At 41.8% G+C, this 16,384-nt stretch overlaps 1 protein-coding gene across 1 annotated transcript in view; it reads left to right on the top strand.

Moving 5' to 3' along the window:
• The window catches only part of LOC126236518 (alpha-amylase-like), a 34,353-nt gene extending 18,233 nt beyond the window's left edge, over positions 1-16,120 (top strand). Inside the window, exons 4-11 of the mRNA XM_049945883.1 lie at positions 1,627-1,742; positions 2,303-2,430; positions 2,518-2,640; positions 4,953-5,074; positions 10,506-10,722; positions 13,434-13,552; positions 13,637-13,792; positions 15,916-16,120. Of these exons, the coding sequence (XP_049801840.1) occupies positions 1,627-1,742; positions 2,303-2,430; positions 2,518-2,640; positions 4,953-5,074; positions 10,506-10,722; positions 13,434-13,552; positions 13,637-13,792; positions 15,916-15,930 (996 nt within the window). The 3' untranslated portion in view covers positions 15,931-16,120. The remainder of the gene's footprint in view (positions 1-1,626; positions 1,743-2,302; positions 2,431-2,517; positions 2,641-4,952; positions 5,075-10,505; positions 10,723-13,433; positions 13,553-13,636; positions 13,793-15,915) is intronic.
• The last annotated feature ends 264 nt before the right edge of the window (positions 16,121-16,384 follow it).

The raw sequence follows: 16,384 nt of genomic DNA, 5'->3' as shown, positions 1-16,384 counted from the left end.
GACCTTCAGAGGCGGTTGCCCAGATTGCTGTACACACCGGTACTTCTAATACTCAGTAGCACGCCCTCTTGCATTGATGCATGCCTGTATTCGTCGTGGCATACTATCCACAAGCTTATCAAGGCACTATTGGCCCTGAGGGTCCCACTCCTCAACGACGATTCGGCGTAGATCCCTCAGAGTGGCTGGTGGTTCAGTCTGCCCCAGGCAAAATCAATAGGGTTCATGTCTGGAGAACATGCTGGCCACTCTAGTCGAGCGATGTCGCTATCCTGAAGGAATTTATTTACAAGATGCGCTCGATGGGAGAGCGAACTGTCGTCCATGAAGACGAATTCCTCGACAATGTGCTGCCGATAGTGTTGCACCATCGGTCGCAGGATGGCATTCACGTGTCGGTGCCTTCCATGACCACCAGTGGCGTACATAGATCCCAAATAATGGCACCCCAAAACATCAGTGAACGTCCACCTTGCTGCACTCGCTGGACACTGTGTCTAAGGCGTTCAGCCTGACCGGATTGTTTCCAAACACGTCTCCAACGATTAACTGGTCGAAGGCATATGCGACACTCATCGGTGAAGCGAAAGTGATGCCAATTCTTAGCTGTCCATTCGGCATGCTGTTGGACCCATCTGTACCGCGCTGCATGGTGTCTTGGTTGCAAAGATGGACTTCGCCATGGACGTCGGGAGAGAAGTTGCGCATCATGAAGTCTATTAAGTCGTAACACGACGATCTGTGGCTGCACGAAAAGCATTATTCAACATGTTGGCGTTGTTGTCAGGGTTCCTCCGAGCCATAATCCGTAGATATCCATCATCCATTGCAGTAGTGTAGTAGCCCTTGGGAGGCCAGAGTGAGGCATGTCATTGACTGTTCCTGTCTCTCAATATCTCCTCCATGTCCGAACGACATAGCTTTGGTTCACTCCCAGACGCCTGGACAATTCCCTTGTTGAGGGCCCCTCCTGGCGCAAAGTACTATTGCGGACGCGATCGAACCGCGGTATTGACCGTCTAGGCATGATTGAATTACAGACAACATGAACCGTGTACCGTGGTGGAATGACTGGCTGACCCCCTCCCTCTAATAGGCGCTACGCAGTCATGGGTGATTACATGTTTCGGCGGGTTTAGTGACATCTCTGAACAGTCAATGGGCCTATGTCTGTAATACAATGTCCACAGTCAACGCCTATCTTCAAGAGTTCTGGGAACCGGGGTGGTGCAAAACTTTTTCTTTGATGTATATATTTCGAACATTGAGCTTGATGGGTTTGTAGATAGTCGTCATTGGGAATACGTTTGGCTGCAAGTTGAGAAATACTAGTTACTATCAGTGCTACACTTCCCTTCCTTCACCCTTCACTAAGCTGCAGCGAAATCGCACTTATTCGGTACAGTGCAAGGATATCGTACAATGTAATCTTCAACATGAAAGTCGTTTTGTTACAACAAGAACGTTCTTCAGCAACAACAATTTCTACAAAATGTCTTTTGAAAATATTCCTCCTCTCTGTATGAAAGATAAGAGAGAGAGAGAGAGTTTCCAAACTCAGTGACCATACAGTATTGAAGGATTGGAGACATAATAGCAAATAAGTTTCATTTAAATCTTTTGCAGGTTCGCAATTGTGAACTGTCTGGACTTCAGGATCTGAATGATGGGTCAGAATACGTACGTGGGAAGATTGCGGACTACATGAACAGCCTGATAAATATTGGCGTCGCTGGTTTTAGGTAATGTAAAAACTGACATAGCACAAGAAATTTTCTACGTGATTCTATTCGAAATTCCGGGTGCTGTAGCTTACTAGAATATTTCCAAGTTCCACTAACAACGATGTAATGTAGATATCTATGTACGAAGATGCTCACCAAAAAATTACATTTCTGCCGTCCTGATTATAGTAAAAAGAACAAAAAATGTTCGTTCAAATGGAAGACAATTCAGTTTCAGCGCCCACAGTTAAACGAACGAGTTACGAAAAACTAGAAAATGTTATCTTTTTTTCTATAATCATATTACGTTTTTTCTACTGTTCCGTTTAACCATCTCCTGTCACTAACTTGGAACTGCATTACTTTCTAATGCTCAATAGATTTTCCCGTAAGAAGATATTACTTCTGAAAAACCAGTAGTGGAGTGCCACGTCAAATATTTTGATTGCTTAGTTGTTATATTACAACCGAAGAAATCAGTTTCGCGGTAGGATTTTACTTCTTTAATGGTACGTGAAATATCTACTCGCTCTTGTTACACGCAGTTGTTCAATAAAATATTTGTTACTCCCTTGCAGGATTGATGCAGCGAAGCACATGTGGCCGGACAACCTCGCAATGATCTATGGCGCTTTGAACGATCTCAACAGCAACTACTTTGGTAGCGGCAAGAGGCCGCTCATCTTCCAGGAAGTTATTGACCCAGGTGGGTAGATAAACGTTATTTAAGACTTTTTTCCTCGGTTTAGCAAAGTGTAATGTTTCGTTACTTATCAGTACTCTTACTTTCTAGGAACCGAAGCTGTGAGTAAAACTGAATATATCGGCATGGGAAGAGTCTGTGAATTTACGTATGGATCGTCGCTCTCAAACTGCTTTAGGAGGAACAACCAAATGAAGTGGCTTGTCAACTTTGGTAATTAAGAAAGCGCTAAAATCTCAGTTGTTCAGTAGTTTTTATTAGAACTTCGTAACTTTCGTCTCTGAGAAAGAAACGCGTCCAGACAGTTGAAGATCAATCATTGAAATTTTCTCCTAGTTAGTACGAGTTTTATCTAAATTAGGTGGAAGTCTCGGGTAAAAAAAAAAAAAAAAAAAAAAAAAAGGCTCTGAGCACTATGGGACTTAACTGCCGAGGTCTTCAGTCCCCTAGAACTTAGAACTACTTAAACCTAACTAACCTAAGGACGTCACACACATCCATGGCCGAGGCAGGATTCGAACCTGCGACCGTAGCGGTCGCGCGGTTCCAGACTGTAGCGCCTAGAACCGCTCAGCAACGCCGGCTGGCAAAATCAGTATATTACCAAAAAATAATTTCATCTGTGTGAAGAACACTAAATGAGCTACCATGACGCTGTGAGATACTGAGTTTGATAGTTGGGTGCAGTGAGGCTGAGTAAAAAGACACATTTCAGCATTTTTGAAACTGTTTTTACCCACTGAGCACAGGTCTGGAATAGCGTAAAACTTAAGTTTTACAAAAAGGGAGGATGCCAGTTTCATGTCACGCAGAAACGATGCAGGAGTGGTTGGAATCAGGAAAATAAATATATTTATACTGAGTGCTCTGGATTATAGCGTTAAGCTACCTGACGGCCCAGCGTAATGGTCATGTTAATCTGCCATATAACGTAGTACGGTGATATTACGAGAAAAGTAGCTCTTCTCGATTAGGCACTGAGCAACATTTATTTCGTATTACCACAAATCAGACGCGGTTATAATTAAATTTTGGTACTGCTGAGGACTCCAATGAAAAACGAATGATTGTAGGATAATGAAACTTTGTGCAAACTTCTGTGAGTACATGCTGAAGAGAAATAACAAATAAAGCGTGCTGCATCACTCCACAGTGTTCCAACGCCAAATGTCGTCTACTTCAAGTCTTGGAAAAAAACATAATATCAAAGTCTACTCGAGTGTCCGCATCACGTGACAAAAGTTGATGATGAATGTGAAACTTGTACGGACACCAGTTTGCAGTTGTTCGCAGTACTTTTCGAACGTTGGACCATGGAACGTCCAGCTGTCGTGACACAGCTCGTGCACTGCTTGGAGATGGCTCATTGCGTCCAGCATTCTCGGCCGTGGCAACACTAATTTCTTCAACACTGTGTGGCGCAATTGGCCGTCGACCTCTCCCACGAGCAATTCCCAAATTGCCAGTTAATTCGAAGTTCCGAACCGTGTTCTTCCACCTAATTGAGGAGAGAGGACGTCTGCGTTTTCCTTTAATACGTCAGTACTCACGAAGAGAATCAGCATTGATAATACAGCTTTCCAAACAAAGCCCTGCTGACCCTCTGCAGACGCATGTTGACCGTCTGCAACTGCAATGCACACTACGCCGTACCAGTGGCGGTACCTCACGGCAAGTCATGCCACTACCATCACTAACAATGCAAATCATGCAGCGCTCAGTCTGAACATCGTTCATACAAAGTTGGCTACCCATGCGGTAAATAGTTTTCCGTTTGCAATGGCTCAAGTAGCGGAAGTTTAATTATAACCATTCTATTTATATTGCTTATCTAACTCCATGATAAATATTAAAGTTGTATCCTAATTTTTCTGAAAGTTTAAAAACATGAAATAGATCTTCATTATGTCTTCCTACACTCTCTTCATTTAGAGTCCATACATAGCAGCTACAGTTAAGTTGTATCCCTACAAGAAATAATCACTCTTGATGCCAAAAATAATTTTTAAACTATTTTACTCTAATGGCAACCTGTTCAGTCTTGATTGCTCGTTCGACAAATGTGTCTCTTGACATATGTTCTTGCTGCACTTGGCTTCTCTTCACACGCCTAAGTAACATGTAATGCTCTGATGATGAGCGTCAAGACTGAAACCGGTACTGTTGAAATTAATATTTGAAAAAGTATTTCGTTCAAATGGTTCAAATGGCTCTGAGCACTATGGGACTCAACTGCTGAGGTCATTAGTCCCCTAGAACTTAGAACTAGTTAAACCTAACTAACCTAAGGACATCACAAACAACCATGCCCGAGGCAGGATTCGAACCTGCGACCGTAGCGGTCTTGCGGTTCCAGACTGCAGCGCCTTTAACCGCACGGCCACTTCGGCCGGCTAGTATTTCGTCTATCAAGACTTGTTACCTCTTGTTAATTTCGTGTAGACCTCTACGCTTCCAATAATGTTGTCAAAAATCATTCGTTCACTCTCTGTCTGATTGCTGAAAGAGGAATATATATATTTCAGGTGAGGAATGGGGCATGGTCAACGGGAACAACGCACTGGTTTTCATTGACAACCACGACAACCAGAGGGGCCACGGAGGCGGTGGTAACGTCCTTACTTTCCAGGAGCCGAAGCTTTACAAGGTAAGACGTTCCGCTCGCTCCTAACTGAACTTTCTTCGATATTATCGCTGTGATCTTTCAATGTGTCTAACTGTTCATATGTTTGCTTGCATCTGATTAAAATCACGTACGGCTGGTGGCACTTTATAATAACTTCTCTGTAATTGTTGCAATCCTGGTCTCTGTTTTACCTTAAGTGATTTCGTGCAAAAGCTCATTCTTTCGCAAAAGAGGACAGCGCTGGCTGATTTAGTAAAGCCTTCTGTTCCATTATATTTAACACTTTCAAAACAGTGTGACGTATAGAACGAGGAATGTGTTTCCTTGCGTGTGTGAGGCACTGATACATAATTCGACTGAAGTCATAACTGGCTTCAGGAGCAGGGTTGATTTGTTCAACTAGTACCATAGATTACGACAAACAGATTACTTCGGTTTTATTGGTGGTTAATTAGACGAATGATCATGACTCGGGATCTACAGTTGCTGAAAAATTAAATTTGCACATCTATATATACAGTGTTCAGTCATAATGTCACCACCTGTCAAAAGTCTGAATAACCACATTTTGCAGCACGGATCGCTGCGACACAAAAAGGAAGGGAGTCAATGAGGTTGTGGGAGGTAACCACAGGGATGTGGAGTCGTGGCCAGCTGCGCTATGTTTCTCCGTTGAGGATCAATGGCTCCAACAGCTCGATAGAGGTGGTTCACAGATTCTCTACTGGGTTTTAATCCGTGGAGTTTGGTCGCCAGGAGACTACAGTAAAATCATCCCGGTGCTCTTCGAACCACGCACATGCAGTGCGAGTTCTGTGGCACTTTTCGTTGTCCTGCTACTACATGCCACAGAGCCGAAGAAAAACGAACTCCATATAAGGATGTCCATGGTCTCCTACAACAGATGCATACTTGTGTTGATCTATTGTGCCTTCTAGAATGACTTTATCGCCCAGAGAATGCCAGTAAAGCATTCCCCAGACCATACCGTTCTTTCCTCCGGACTGCACGGTTCCGACGGTTGTCGCAGGGTGTTTGCATGCAGTTTCACGACGTACACACTATCCGTCTGATGAAGCAAAAAACGAGAATCGTCTGTAAAAGCCACCTGCCGCCATTCAGTCGTTGTCCTGTTGCTGTACTGCAGTGTAAATTTCAGCCTTCGTCGCTAATGAACAACATTCAGTTAGGATGTCTGAACCAGGCGCTTGCTGTAGAGACCCATACGCAGCAATGTTCGCTGAATGCTCGTTAAAGGACACCGTTGCTAGTCCCTTGCTTCGCATGGGCGGTCAGCTGCTCGACAATTGCTCGTCTGTTCGCCCGTACACATCTATTTAGCCATCGTTCACCCCCTTATCTATGGCTGGTATTGTCTCGGTGCTGGTTTTGGGTAGCGAACAGTTTACAAACATAGCAGCTTCGGAAGTCCTTTCATCCTTGGTCCGAAAGCCAATGATCATGAACTTTTGGACGTCAGATAAATAGTTCCGTTTCCGAGTGACAACTGCATTATTTCCCGCATCCCCCAGAGACGTCTTATATACCCTCCACTGCTAGTGCTACAACTTGCTGTCTGTGTGTGGTTATTGCACGTTGACGTCGAACATAGATAGTGGTCACATTAACGTGACTGGACCTTGTATAATCTTCAAGCCGCTTCATGGTGTGTGGCAGAGGATACTTCCGATACCTCACGTAGGCGCCTCCTACACTATTCGCAAATGGTGTTCAATTGAAGACAAGCACGGAAAAACGGGCTAACCCTGAAACGAGGGCCGGCCGATGTGGCCGAGCGGTTCTAGGCGCTTCAGTCCGGAACCACGCTGCTGCTGCAGTGCAGGTTCGAATCCTGCCTCGCGCATGGATGTGTGTGATGTTCGTAGGACAGCTTGGTTTAAGTAGTTCTAAGTCTAGGGGACTGATGACCTCAGATGTTTAGTACCATAGTGCTTAGAGCCATTTGAACCATATGAACCCTGAAACGTAAAACTTCTGTTACTGGGTACGGGAACTATCAAAACTGACATTGTTCTCACCCGTAAATATTCTAATGTGCTTTTTAGGGGTGAGACTAATGTCAATTTCGATAGTTCCCGTTCCCAGCGACAGATGGCAACACTTATCTCTAAGATTTTACATTAGAGGGTTAGCCAGTTTTTCCGCGCAATCCCCAATTACTCTTTGATCTCTAGTTTCCTTGATTTTCTTGTCCTCTCGGGAGACACATGTGGGAGGAAGTAACATCTTGCATGACTCTTCCTTCAATGCACGATCTTCAAATTTCAACAGCAAACCATTTCGCGATACACAATACCTATCATGCAGCGCCTCTCACCGGAGTCTGATGAGCATCTCCGTAACTCCTCCCCGCTTTTTAAACAACTAAGTGAGGAAATGTGACACTTTGTACGTATCTCCTCTATCTCATCCCTGAATCCGACGTTGTGTGCGTCCCAGACTGATAAGCAGAGCTCAATAATCGTTCTTAGATTGAGGAATTGGTGCAAAAACCAGATAAGTCACGTTTACATACTTTCGAGTAAAGCACGAAAAAACTGTTCATAAATTGGAAAAGGTGTATTAATCGGTCTTGCCTTTTCCCAACTTTATTGAGGCCAGCAACATACCGTAATAGCTTATTAAATAACCAAACAAAGACTATAAAAAACAGTGTCGGTCGCAAAACGCTTTGTTGCTAATGATACAGCTCGCACGTTTGCCGCATCTTCAGATTATCAACAAGTAACAACGAAAAAATTTATGTTACATGAATGTATGCGAATGTATCTGACACTTACACTCAGTGATATTAAGCTAACGGTGCGGTATAAAAATTATTATACAGTGAAAGCCGCATCAGTCACTCGATGCAGGCCTCAGTAACATAAGGTTAAGACAAAATACGAAATCGTCAAGACTGGGCCAGGAAGACGTCCAGGAAAGTTATACTAAAACGTAAATAATGTCTATTATTCTTGGAATAAACATTAAATCCGCTTGAGCTAAGGAAGCATAAAAAAATGAACGTAAACTCTCACCGAGCCGAAGTGGAAAGTGATGCAAAGACGGGAATCATTTATTGAATTAAAAAAAAGAAAAAAAGATTTTCTCTCGCTTTTTCACCAAACACCTAAGTTATTTGAATATGATGTCTAAAAACAATAAATATCTGAGAGTTACAGAAAATGGATTCCGTAATAAGAGTCATACGTGTGGAAAGATAATAAGTTCATAGCGCTTTTCCTTATGATGAACCATACGTGGCATTCGTAACAGTTCTCTCACATTCCACCTTACGATAAAATTACGTGTCTGATGTCAGCACATACTTGATGGCCAACCTCATGGCGTCTTTATATTTGTCATATTTATCTAGTAGAGGATATTTATAGCTTTTCCTCACGATAAGACGATGTGGTTGAGGCTTTCTGAACGACGAAATATAATAAGTTTTGGTAATGACGCCGTACAGCGAACGACATGCTTGTGTGCAGTGGACTACTCAAAGAAACTGTACTTTGGGACGGTAAACACCAGCACTCTTAATGTTAGAGCAAAACAGCTGTTTTGGGTGGCCGAAGAACTTGAAAAATACATACTTCTTCCATGCAAATCACATTCCAGAATCCGTCTACTGTTTGGTGCACTAACTAAGCAAGCCCTGGACATGTCTGGTTCTTGCTCCAAACACTCGACGTCGACAAGTCCATTCACTGTGTTATTCTGAATTGGTCGTTTTGATAGCTCTCCTTCTTGCACCACACCATAGAGAAATCTTCAAACGAAAATTTGGCCGAAACTGGTATATCTCGTAATTGCAACAACGTCTTCTCACAATCGTGACGGGATGGCAGAACACCATGCGTCGAATAGCGACGTCAAAATATGTGCGTACGGGAAACATCTATATACGTATTAGAAGATTACATGTTAATCACCGTACTCTTACTTTAAATATGCACAATAAGGAAAGGTGACCTGGGTACTCTAGAGGGAATGACATTAGCTGGGTTGTGAAAGAAAGGACGAATGTAAATGACGGCATTACATCTTCCCACATTTCGCCATTTAACCATACAAGAGAACATTGACCATCATCTTTGAACACGATACGCTCACTGGTCAATGGCATTGTTACTGTACTCCTTCCCCATGGGCATTATTTCATGAGAGAATTCTACCGTAAAAGCAATTTTATGGATGACTGTGTGCGACAGCGCAGTTGGAGGATATACCGTGAATGGAGTGGCCGTCCAGTTCCACCGACTTAAATCCTCGAGCACTTGTGGGATGTGTTGGGGTGACACACTACACGTACCAACGACCGCGCAATAGCTGTCAATCACTCTAATGGGGAAATGGAACGTGCTTCCACAAAAGCAACCGTATGGCCAGCCAGCATGGCAGCACTTTGCTGAATACGCATTGCTGTCCATCGTGATCACAGATCTAGAAATAAAATATCGAGAAACTTAACGTCTTGAAATCAAACTCGTTTACCTAATTGTGCTACATTGGAAGCAAAACAACTATGTAGGACGAGCAAGGAGGACGTAAAGCAGATTAGCACAGACATAAAGGGCGATCCTGGTCAAGAGAAGTCTGCTAGTATCAAATATTGACCTTAATTTGAGGAAGAAGTTTTTGAGAATGTACGTATACAATACAGAATTGTATGGTACAGTATCATGAACAGAGGGAAAACCAGAACAGAAGACAGCAGAGGCATTCGAGAAGTGGTGCTGCAGAAAAATGTTGAAAATTAAGTGGACTGATAAGAAATGACGAAGTTCTTCGCAGAATCAGCAAGGCGAGGAGCACGTAGAAAGCACTGACAAGAAAAAGAGACAGAAGAAGAGCACTAAGTGCCCAAAACCGATAAATAAATTAAATTTCCTTTCTGCAACTGGTTGCTTATTATTTCGTTACGTACGATTACAATTGCTGAGGGTCGATAAAATACTATATAGACTAAAATATGAACCTGTATCAAAGCAAGTCTTCGGATTGCAGGCAACAACTGCAACAACAGAAAAGCACCTTACTTATTACGTGCTAGTTTGATGGAATCTAACATTTTTCTTCAACACATATTGCTACAGTACCAAAACGAGTAAGCTTATACAGCAATGATCAGTCTCTGCACCCATAAATGAAAACCAAAATAATATTGCCTACTGAAAGAAATGAATTTTAATTTACTATCTAATCGAGAAAATGTGAACCAACGAAGTTCAATCAAAGAAGTGTCCCGAGAAGCCACGTGTGATTTCTGCTATGGCCTGTAATATTGTTTTGAGCTCATATTTCGATCGATTGTTTCTCCGGATTCTCATTGTTATTAATTTCACTGGGCCCAATCCATTTCAAGTGCATACAGAGTAAAATGAACCTTCTCAATTGGTCTGGGCATACTTTGTTATTTATAGTGCTTTCTCTCCTTTTTTAGATGGCCGTCGCATTTATGCTGGCATGGCCTTTCGGCTACCCGCGAGTGATGTCCAGCTACGAATTCAGCAGCTCGGACGACGGACCTCCACAGGACAGCAGCAACAACATCATCTCTCCCACCATCAACTCTGACGACTCCTGCGCGAGACCGTGGGTGTGCGAACACCGCTGGAGACAGATCTACAACATGGTCGGCTTCAGAAACGTTGCTGGAAGTTAGTGAAACTTTCTTTACGACTGAAAATAGGTTCATTCTGTCTGCTTAAATTCCTGAAAATGGTAGTCAAGGATGCCAAGACTTGACCATGAACACAAGGGTACATCTTACAGTCGAATAAAAGTTGAGATGAAACGGGCTTAATTAGAGAGCCATTGGTAAGTGTAGTGACTCTCGAAATTAAGAGTCACCAAACGGAAGTACAGTGATATCTGGCTCTGCTATTTCTTGTAACTGGCGTCAGAGCTATTTATCTACTCTCCCATTAAACTCTCAGTTCTGAATACAAAAGTGACGATGAAATGTATTGGTTCTGAAGCTAGGTATTTGTGTTGACTCCTTTATTACTGGTTGCTTCAGTAAAGCAACATAACCTGGATTGTTTTTTCTCTCCGTCCACCTCCCCAGATAAGTGGTCATCATGTCTGGCTACTATGCGGAGGAGCCCGCATCTCGTGGTCGTGCGGTAGCATTCTCGCTTCCCACGCCCGGGTTCCCGGGTTCGATTCCCGGCGGGGTCAGGGATTTTCTCTGCCTCGTGATGGCTGGATGTTGTGTGCTGTCCTTAGGTTAGTTAGGTTTAAGTAGTTCTAAGTTCTAGGGGACTGATGACCATAGATGTTAAGTCCCATAGTGCTCAGAGCCATTTATGCGGAGGAGCCAGGTCTGATTCTTGGTGCTAAGAACGATTTTTCCTTAGTGGTAGGACTGGCACTGGATACACTCAGCCTCGTGAAGCCAATGAAGGACCTAGCTGAGTGAGAACTAACGGCTTCAGGGACAAGAAAGCCGACAAGTGGCGGAAGATGGGTATCCTGACTACACCTCCCTCCATGGTGCATCCAGTAACGCCTTTGACGGATGACACGGCGGTCGGTCGGTACCAATTTTCCTGTCAAGGCCGGCATTGTTTTGCTTTGCTTGTCTCTCCATTGAGTCTATTTTTCAGTAAAATGAACTACACAATTTATACTCAGTCACAATTATATTATAGACTCACATCGGCCGAAAAATGTTTGTTAGCTAGAGTCTATAGCATTTGAGACAGCGCTGGAATGCCACTCTCTTGTACTGCAGAGCGTCCTTGCAGGTATAGCTTGCCGTTGCCTTCCTCCGAGTTATGGTTGTTTATCACATTCTGAAGTCCCAATGATGTCCATTTGTATTAGCATAGATGTATACGGAAATGAGGCGAAGATGAAACCAGTTACTTCATTAGGGTTATTCCATGAAAAGGTGCTGTTGAATTAATGTCCCCCTCCAACAACTGTACCTCCGTCTCACTGGCCACTAGGAATCGAACATGCTACATAGTGGTCGAGCGACCTTTCCTGTGGTAATGGGTTCCTCGTCTGCAACGAGAAATTTATTATGTCTGGTTCGTAATTCCATCAAATTTTTCGCTGTGCCTATTAATTACAGGTAAATCTCATTTCCTGAATCTTGATACTTTTTCTAAAGGCATTCACTTAACTCCGTGTATCTCTCTGTGAGTTTGTGAGGTTTAGATGTCAAATATAGATTGAAATTTCTCATATTGAGAAGTGAAAGCAGAAATCTGTTTTACTTGGTAAAAGACTTTTTAAAGTCTAGGTCGCCTGAATATTTCTTTATTTTCAGCAACCGGTTTCAACAGACTTCGCTTTGATCTTCAGGTGCCATATACATCATCTAAGGTTGATTGTCACTGAATGGATGTCAAGCTACCGTAAACAGTTGTGCTGCTGTACATTTGTATGTTGTGACATTTATGACGTAATTATCACATGTGAGAGCTACATATAGGGACATGGCCATGTGCACTAGGTACCTTTTGACTGTAAATGTTTTATTTCCGACAAAGTTTTGTACAATGTGCTATCTTTTGTCTACTAACATGACAACTTACTGCGAGGTTCCAGCTCACGATGAACACATTTTGAAACAAAATATTTAAGACCTGAAGATGACAGCAAAGTCTTTCGAAACCGGTTGTCGAAAATCAAGAAATATTTATGCGGTCTTGTCTTTAGAAAGTTATTTATCAAACATAGGTGACTCAAAGTTCTGCTGGCTTACCTTTTTTTTCTGTCATCTGTGCCCCTATTCGTAACCCGAATATTGTCTGAGGTATTTATTCTGACTAGTTTTGTTCTACTGATAAAAACATCATCTTTTTACGGAAGTACCACGTGCACATATTTTGTGTTCATTAAAGTGAGTGTCGTATCAAGTGAATGATTTTGTCAGCACGTTAATCCTCAACGGATGGAATTTCAAAATAGGTTAAGGACGTGGTTATTATTTTTTTGATCATTTTGTTCTTCATGAAACATATTTGTTTCAGTATACGATCACTTCTTTGATAATAAATTCTGTAATATTTTTGATTAAGTTATTATTATTCAGTTCGTGATGTGCAAACATAATGCACTGAACTGCTGTTATGGTTATTCAAAAATTTTAGACAGCTGTAAGTCCACATTATTTCATGAAAGTTTTCAAAGCCGTACAGATATTTAATAGATTTTAAATAATTATATTGCTAATACTATTTTACCTAACCTTTCTCACATTTACATCTGTATCACACCATGTTCCGTTGATAGGGATGATCAGTGATATATGTGTCGTTTAACTCCACTCACATTCACAACAAATTTCCCACCAAACCTACATCACTTATATGCCAGTTGTCATACAAGCTAATTACTATAATGACGTCCACAGCCACCGCCATGGCCAACTGGTGGGACAATGGCAACTACCAGATCGCCTTCTCGCGAGGAAACGTTGCTTTCATCGCGATCAACAACGAAGCTAGCGCCGATCTGAAGCAGACCTTACAGGTGTGTTCTAAATTTCCCTTGTAGTGTTTTGAGACTGCAATACGCAAAAGGAAAACAAGGATTACACAAGTTCTCTTTCGGCAGACTGGTCTACCAGGTGGCACGTACTGTGACGTTATTTCTGGTAACGTGAATGGCAACAGCTGCACCGGCTCCACCGTCACTGTCAACAGCGACGGCACGGCCTACATCGAGATCCTTACGTCTGCCGATGACGGCATGGTCGCTATTCACACCGGGGTAAGTGCGACAACCTGCAGCGGACAAATTCCAAATCATATGCGGACCAAGTAAACATCACCGGTAAAATTTATGGAACCCATAAGGTGAAAACACGTCTTACAGAGATGTGTTGAGGCACATAAATTTGAAGGCTTTCACGACCAGATGACATAGCTGTTGGTAAACCTTTCGGGATGTGAGGTCGTGGTCCAAGAAACTTTTCTGTTCCTGAAGTTTCGTGCGCTGGACATCCTCAGAGGCGCTCCTCCGCTGAGTCTTGCCAACTCTGAGGATGTCCAGAGCAGTCATGGACGAAACGTCAGGAACAGAAGGGTTTCTTGGACCATAACCTCACATTCCGATAGCCGAGCGGTCTGAGGCGCTACAGTCATGGACTGTACGGCTGGTCGCGGCGGAGGTTCGAGTCCTCCCTCGGGTATGGGTGTGTGTGTTTGTCCTTGGGATAATTTAGGTTAAGTAGTGCGTAAGCTTAGGGACTGATGACCATAACAGTTAAGTCCCATAAGATTTCAGATGCATTTGAACATTTTTTTTCACATCCCGAAGGATTTACCAGCACCTATGCACATAAATTTACCTACATTTTCAACATTTCTTCTTTAATTATTTGGGTGATATGTAAGCAAAAGAAATGTGTTTGCCAAAAGACCTCAGCCTTAACGCTGCTGCTGCTTTTTTTGTTAAGTATCATTTTCATAAGCCACCAAAGTAGCACAACAGTTCATAGTAGTCGTGTATTTGCTTCCATCATATTCTTTGTTACATTCCATGTATCTCTATAACGCTTCTTCATACACGGTGTTTTATTTCTGATTTAAGCGGAGATACTCCTCTACCAACATCATTAATTACTGATGCTGTCATGTTTCTACTTTTCAAGACAAATGTTGGTATTAAATCTCTATATAAAGTCTATGTAGTACCTGTGGAATTCAAAATTGTCTGAATATTACAATCAGAAAAATAATATTTAAGTAAGAAAAAGAAGCCGAGATCTCGGTTGTTGGTAGAAGACACAAAAATCACGAATAACTAACTATGGCCATGTTTAAATATGTGTTGTTTATCTTACACGGCAGGTTCGGAGCTTTCGGGCCCTCCCATAGATCCTTTTAGAAACGCCGTTCACATCTAATATTACACTGTACACAGACGAGATTGGTCATTAATGTCAGCGAAATAGACACTCAAATAATAGTAATTATTTTAGACAATGAAATAAAATGTAACGTAGCCTGTGGCGATGGAAAGCTGATCGTATAAATGTAAAACATGTTATTGGTATTCCGTTATGAAAATGGCAAACAGTCAGTAGACGTTGTCGCTGGCGAAGAAACAGAGCCACCTAAGGGAAGAAAACGTGGCTTGTAATCCGTTAAAGATATTGTCGACAAATATTCTACATTTTCTCTCTATCTAAAAAGAATACAAACGGTTCAACAAATTCTAAAGCTGCTTCTAAATGAATATAATGTGTAAAGTAAATAATTAATATTACCATTATGTGTGAGAACACTTAAAATACTTTATAAAATGATATGGCGACCGAAAAAGATTACAGATCACCTTAATTTTATGCGATATAGGCTGTTATGATAGTCGGATTTCAGCGTGGACACTTAATGAACTTACAATGAAAAGGTACTAGAACAATGAATAACGCGTTAGAAAGAAAAATCTATATCAGTACTGCTGATAATAAATTACCAACGGAAAACCCTTCCAAAAGCGATTGTTGGTGCATTAATGAAACTCTCGTAAATCCTATAACAAAGGTGCAGTACAGGTACATGTGGGTTATGAAAAAGCCACAGTTTGTTTCATTGTAACCACGTAAAATGTACGTAACACAACACCCAAGCTCGTAAGTTGCAGTCATTTAACCAATCACATAACGGAGTTTAGAGCTGTAAGATCCTTCCCGTTTGATGGAAAATAAGTAGGCCGCCCCGTGCATAAGTTACACTTGCCGGTTTCACATATAACTAGAGATTTTTGGATATTATGCATGACACAAAGTTTATTAGGCGTTGTAAATAATTTATTTACGTATGCAAAATAATTATTTAATATATTTTGGTAACATTTTATAAAACTAATAAATATTTTCCTCTTTACAGGCGAAGATTGGTTGAGCACAGTTGTATACTGGAGACTTCAAAAATCACCACCACCAGCGACATCACTCTATCTTCTGGATTCATTCCATCTCTTTTTGATAAATGTTGTGAATCTTCGTTATGAAAAATGATGGCAAATAGACAACTTTGTAATGAACAGCTTTTCTATTTTAAAACTATCCAAATTAAAGTTTCTTATCACCAATCATTTTAATTTCTATTTCTCCTTACATGTTTGTCAGTGGTCATTTACCTAAATACTGAATAATGCGGATCGAGTTTTGAAAGCTTGAAACTGCAGTCTTGGAAACACGATGTAATACTTCCCCTTGTTGGCAGTGATATGGGACCTGTGACGGTGTTAAATATCTACTTTCACTTACCCAAATTCACAGTTAAGCAAGAATATGATCGATTCACCAACCACCATCAGCAAATTCATTTCTTGAACCAAAAATCAATATTTAGT

Source organism: Schistocerca nitens, chromosome 2 (genome assembly GCF_023898315.1).
Source record: "Schistocerca nitens isolate TAMUIC-IGC-003100 chromosome 2, iqSchNite1.1, whole genome shotgun sequence".
NCBI lineage: Eukaryota > Metazoa > Arthropoda > Insecta > Orthoptera > Acrididae > Schistocerca > Schistocerca nitens.
This window is presented reverse-complemented; position numbering and strand designations above follow the sequence as displayed.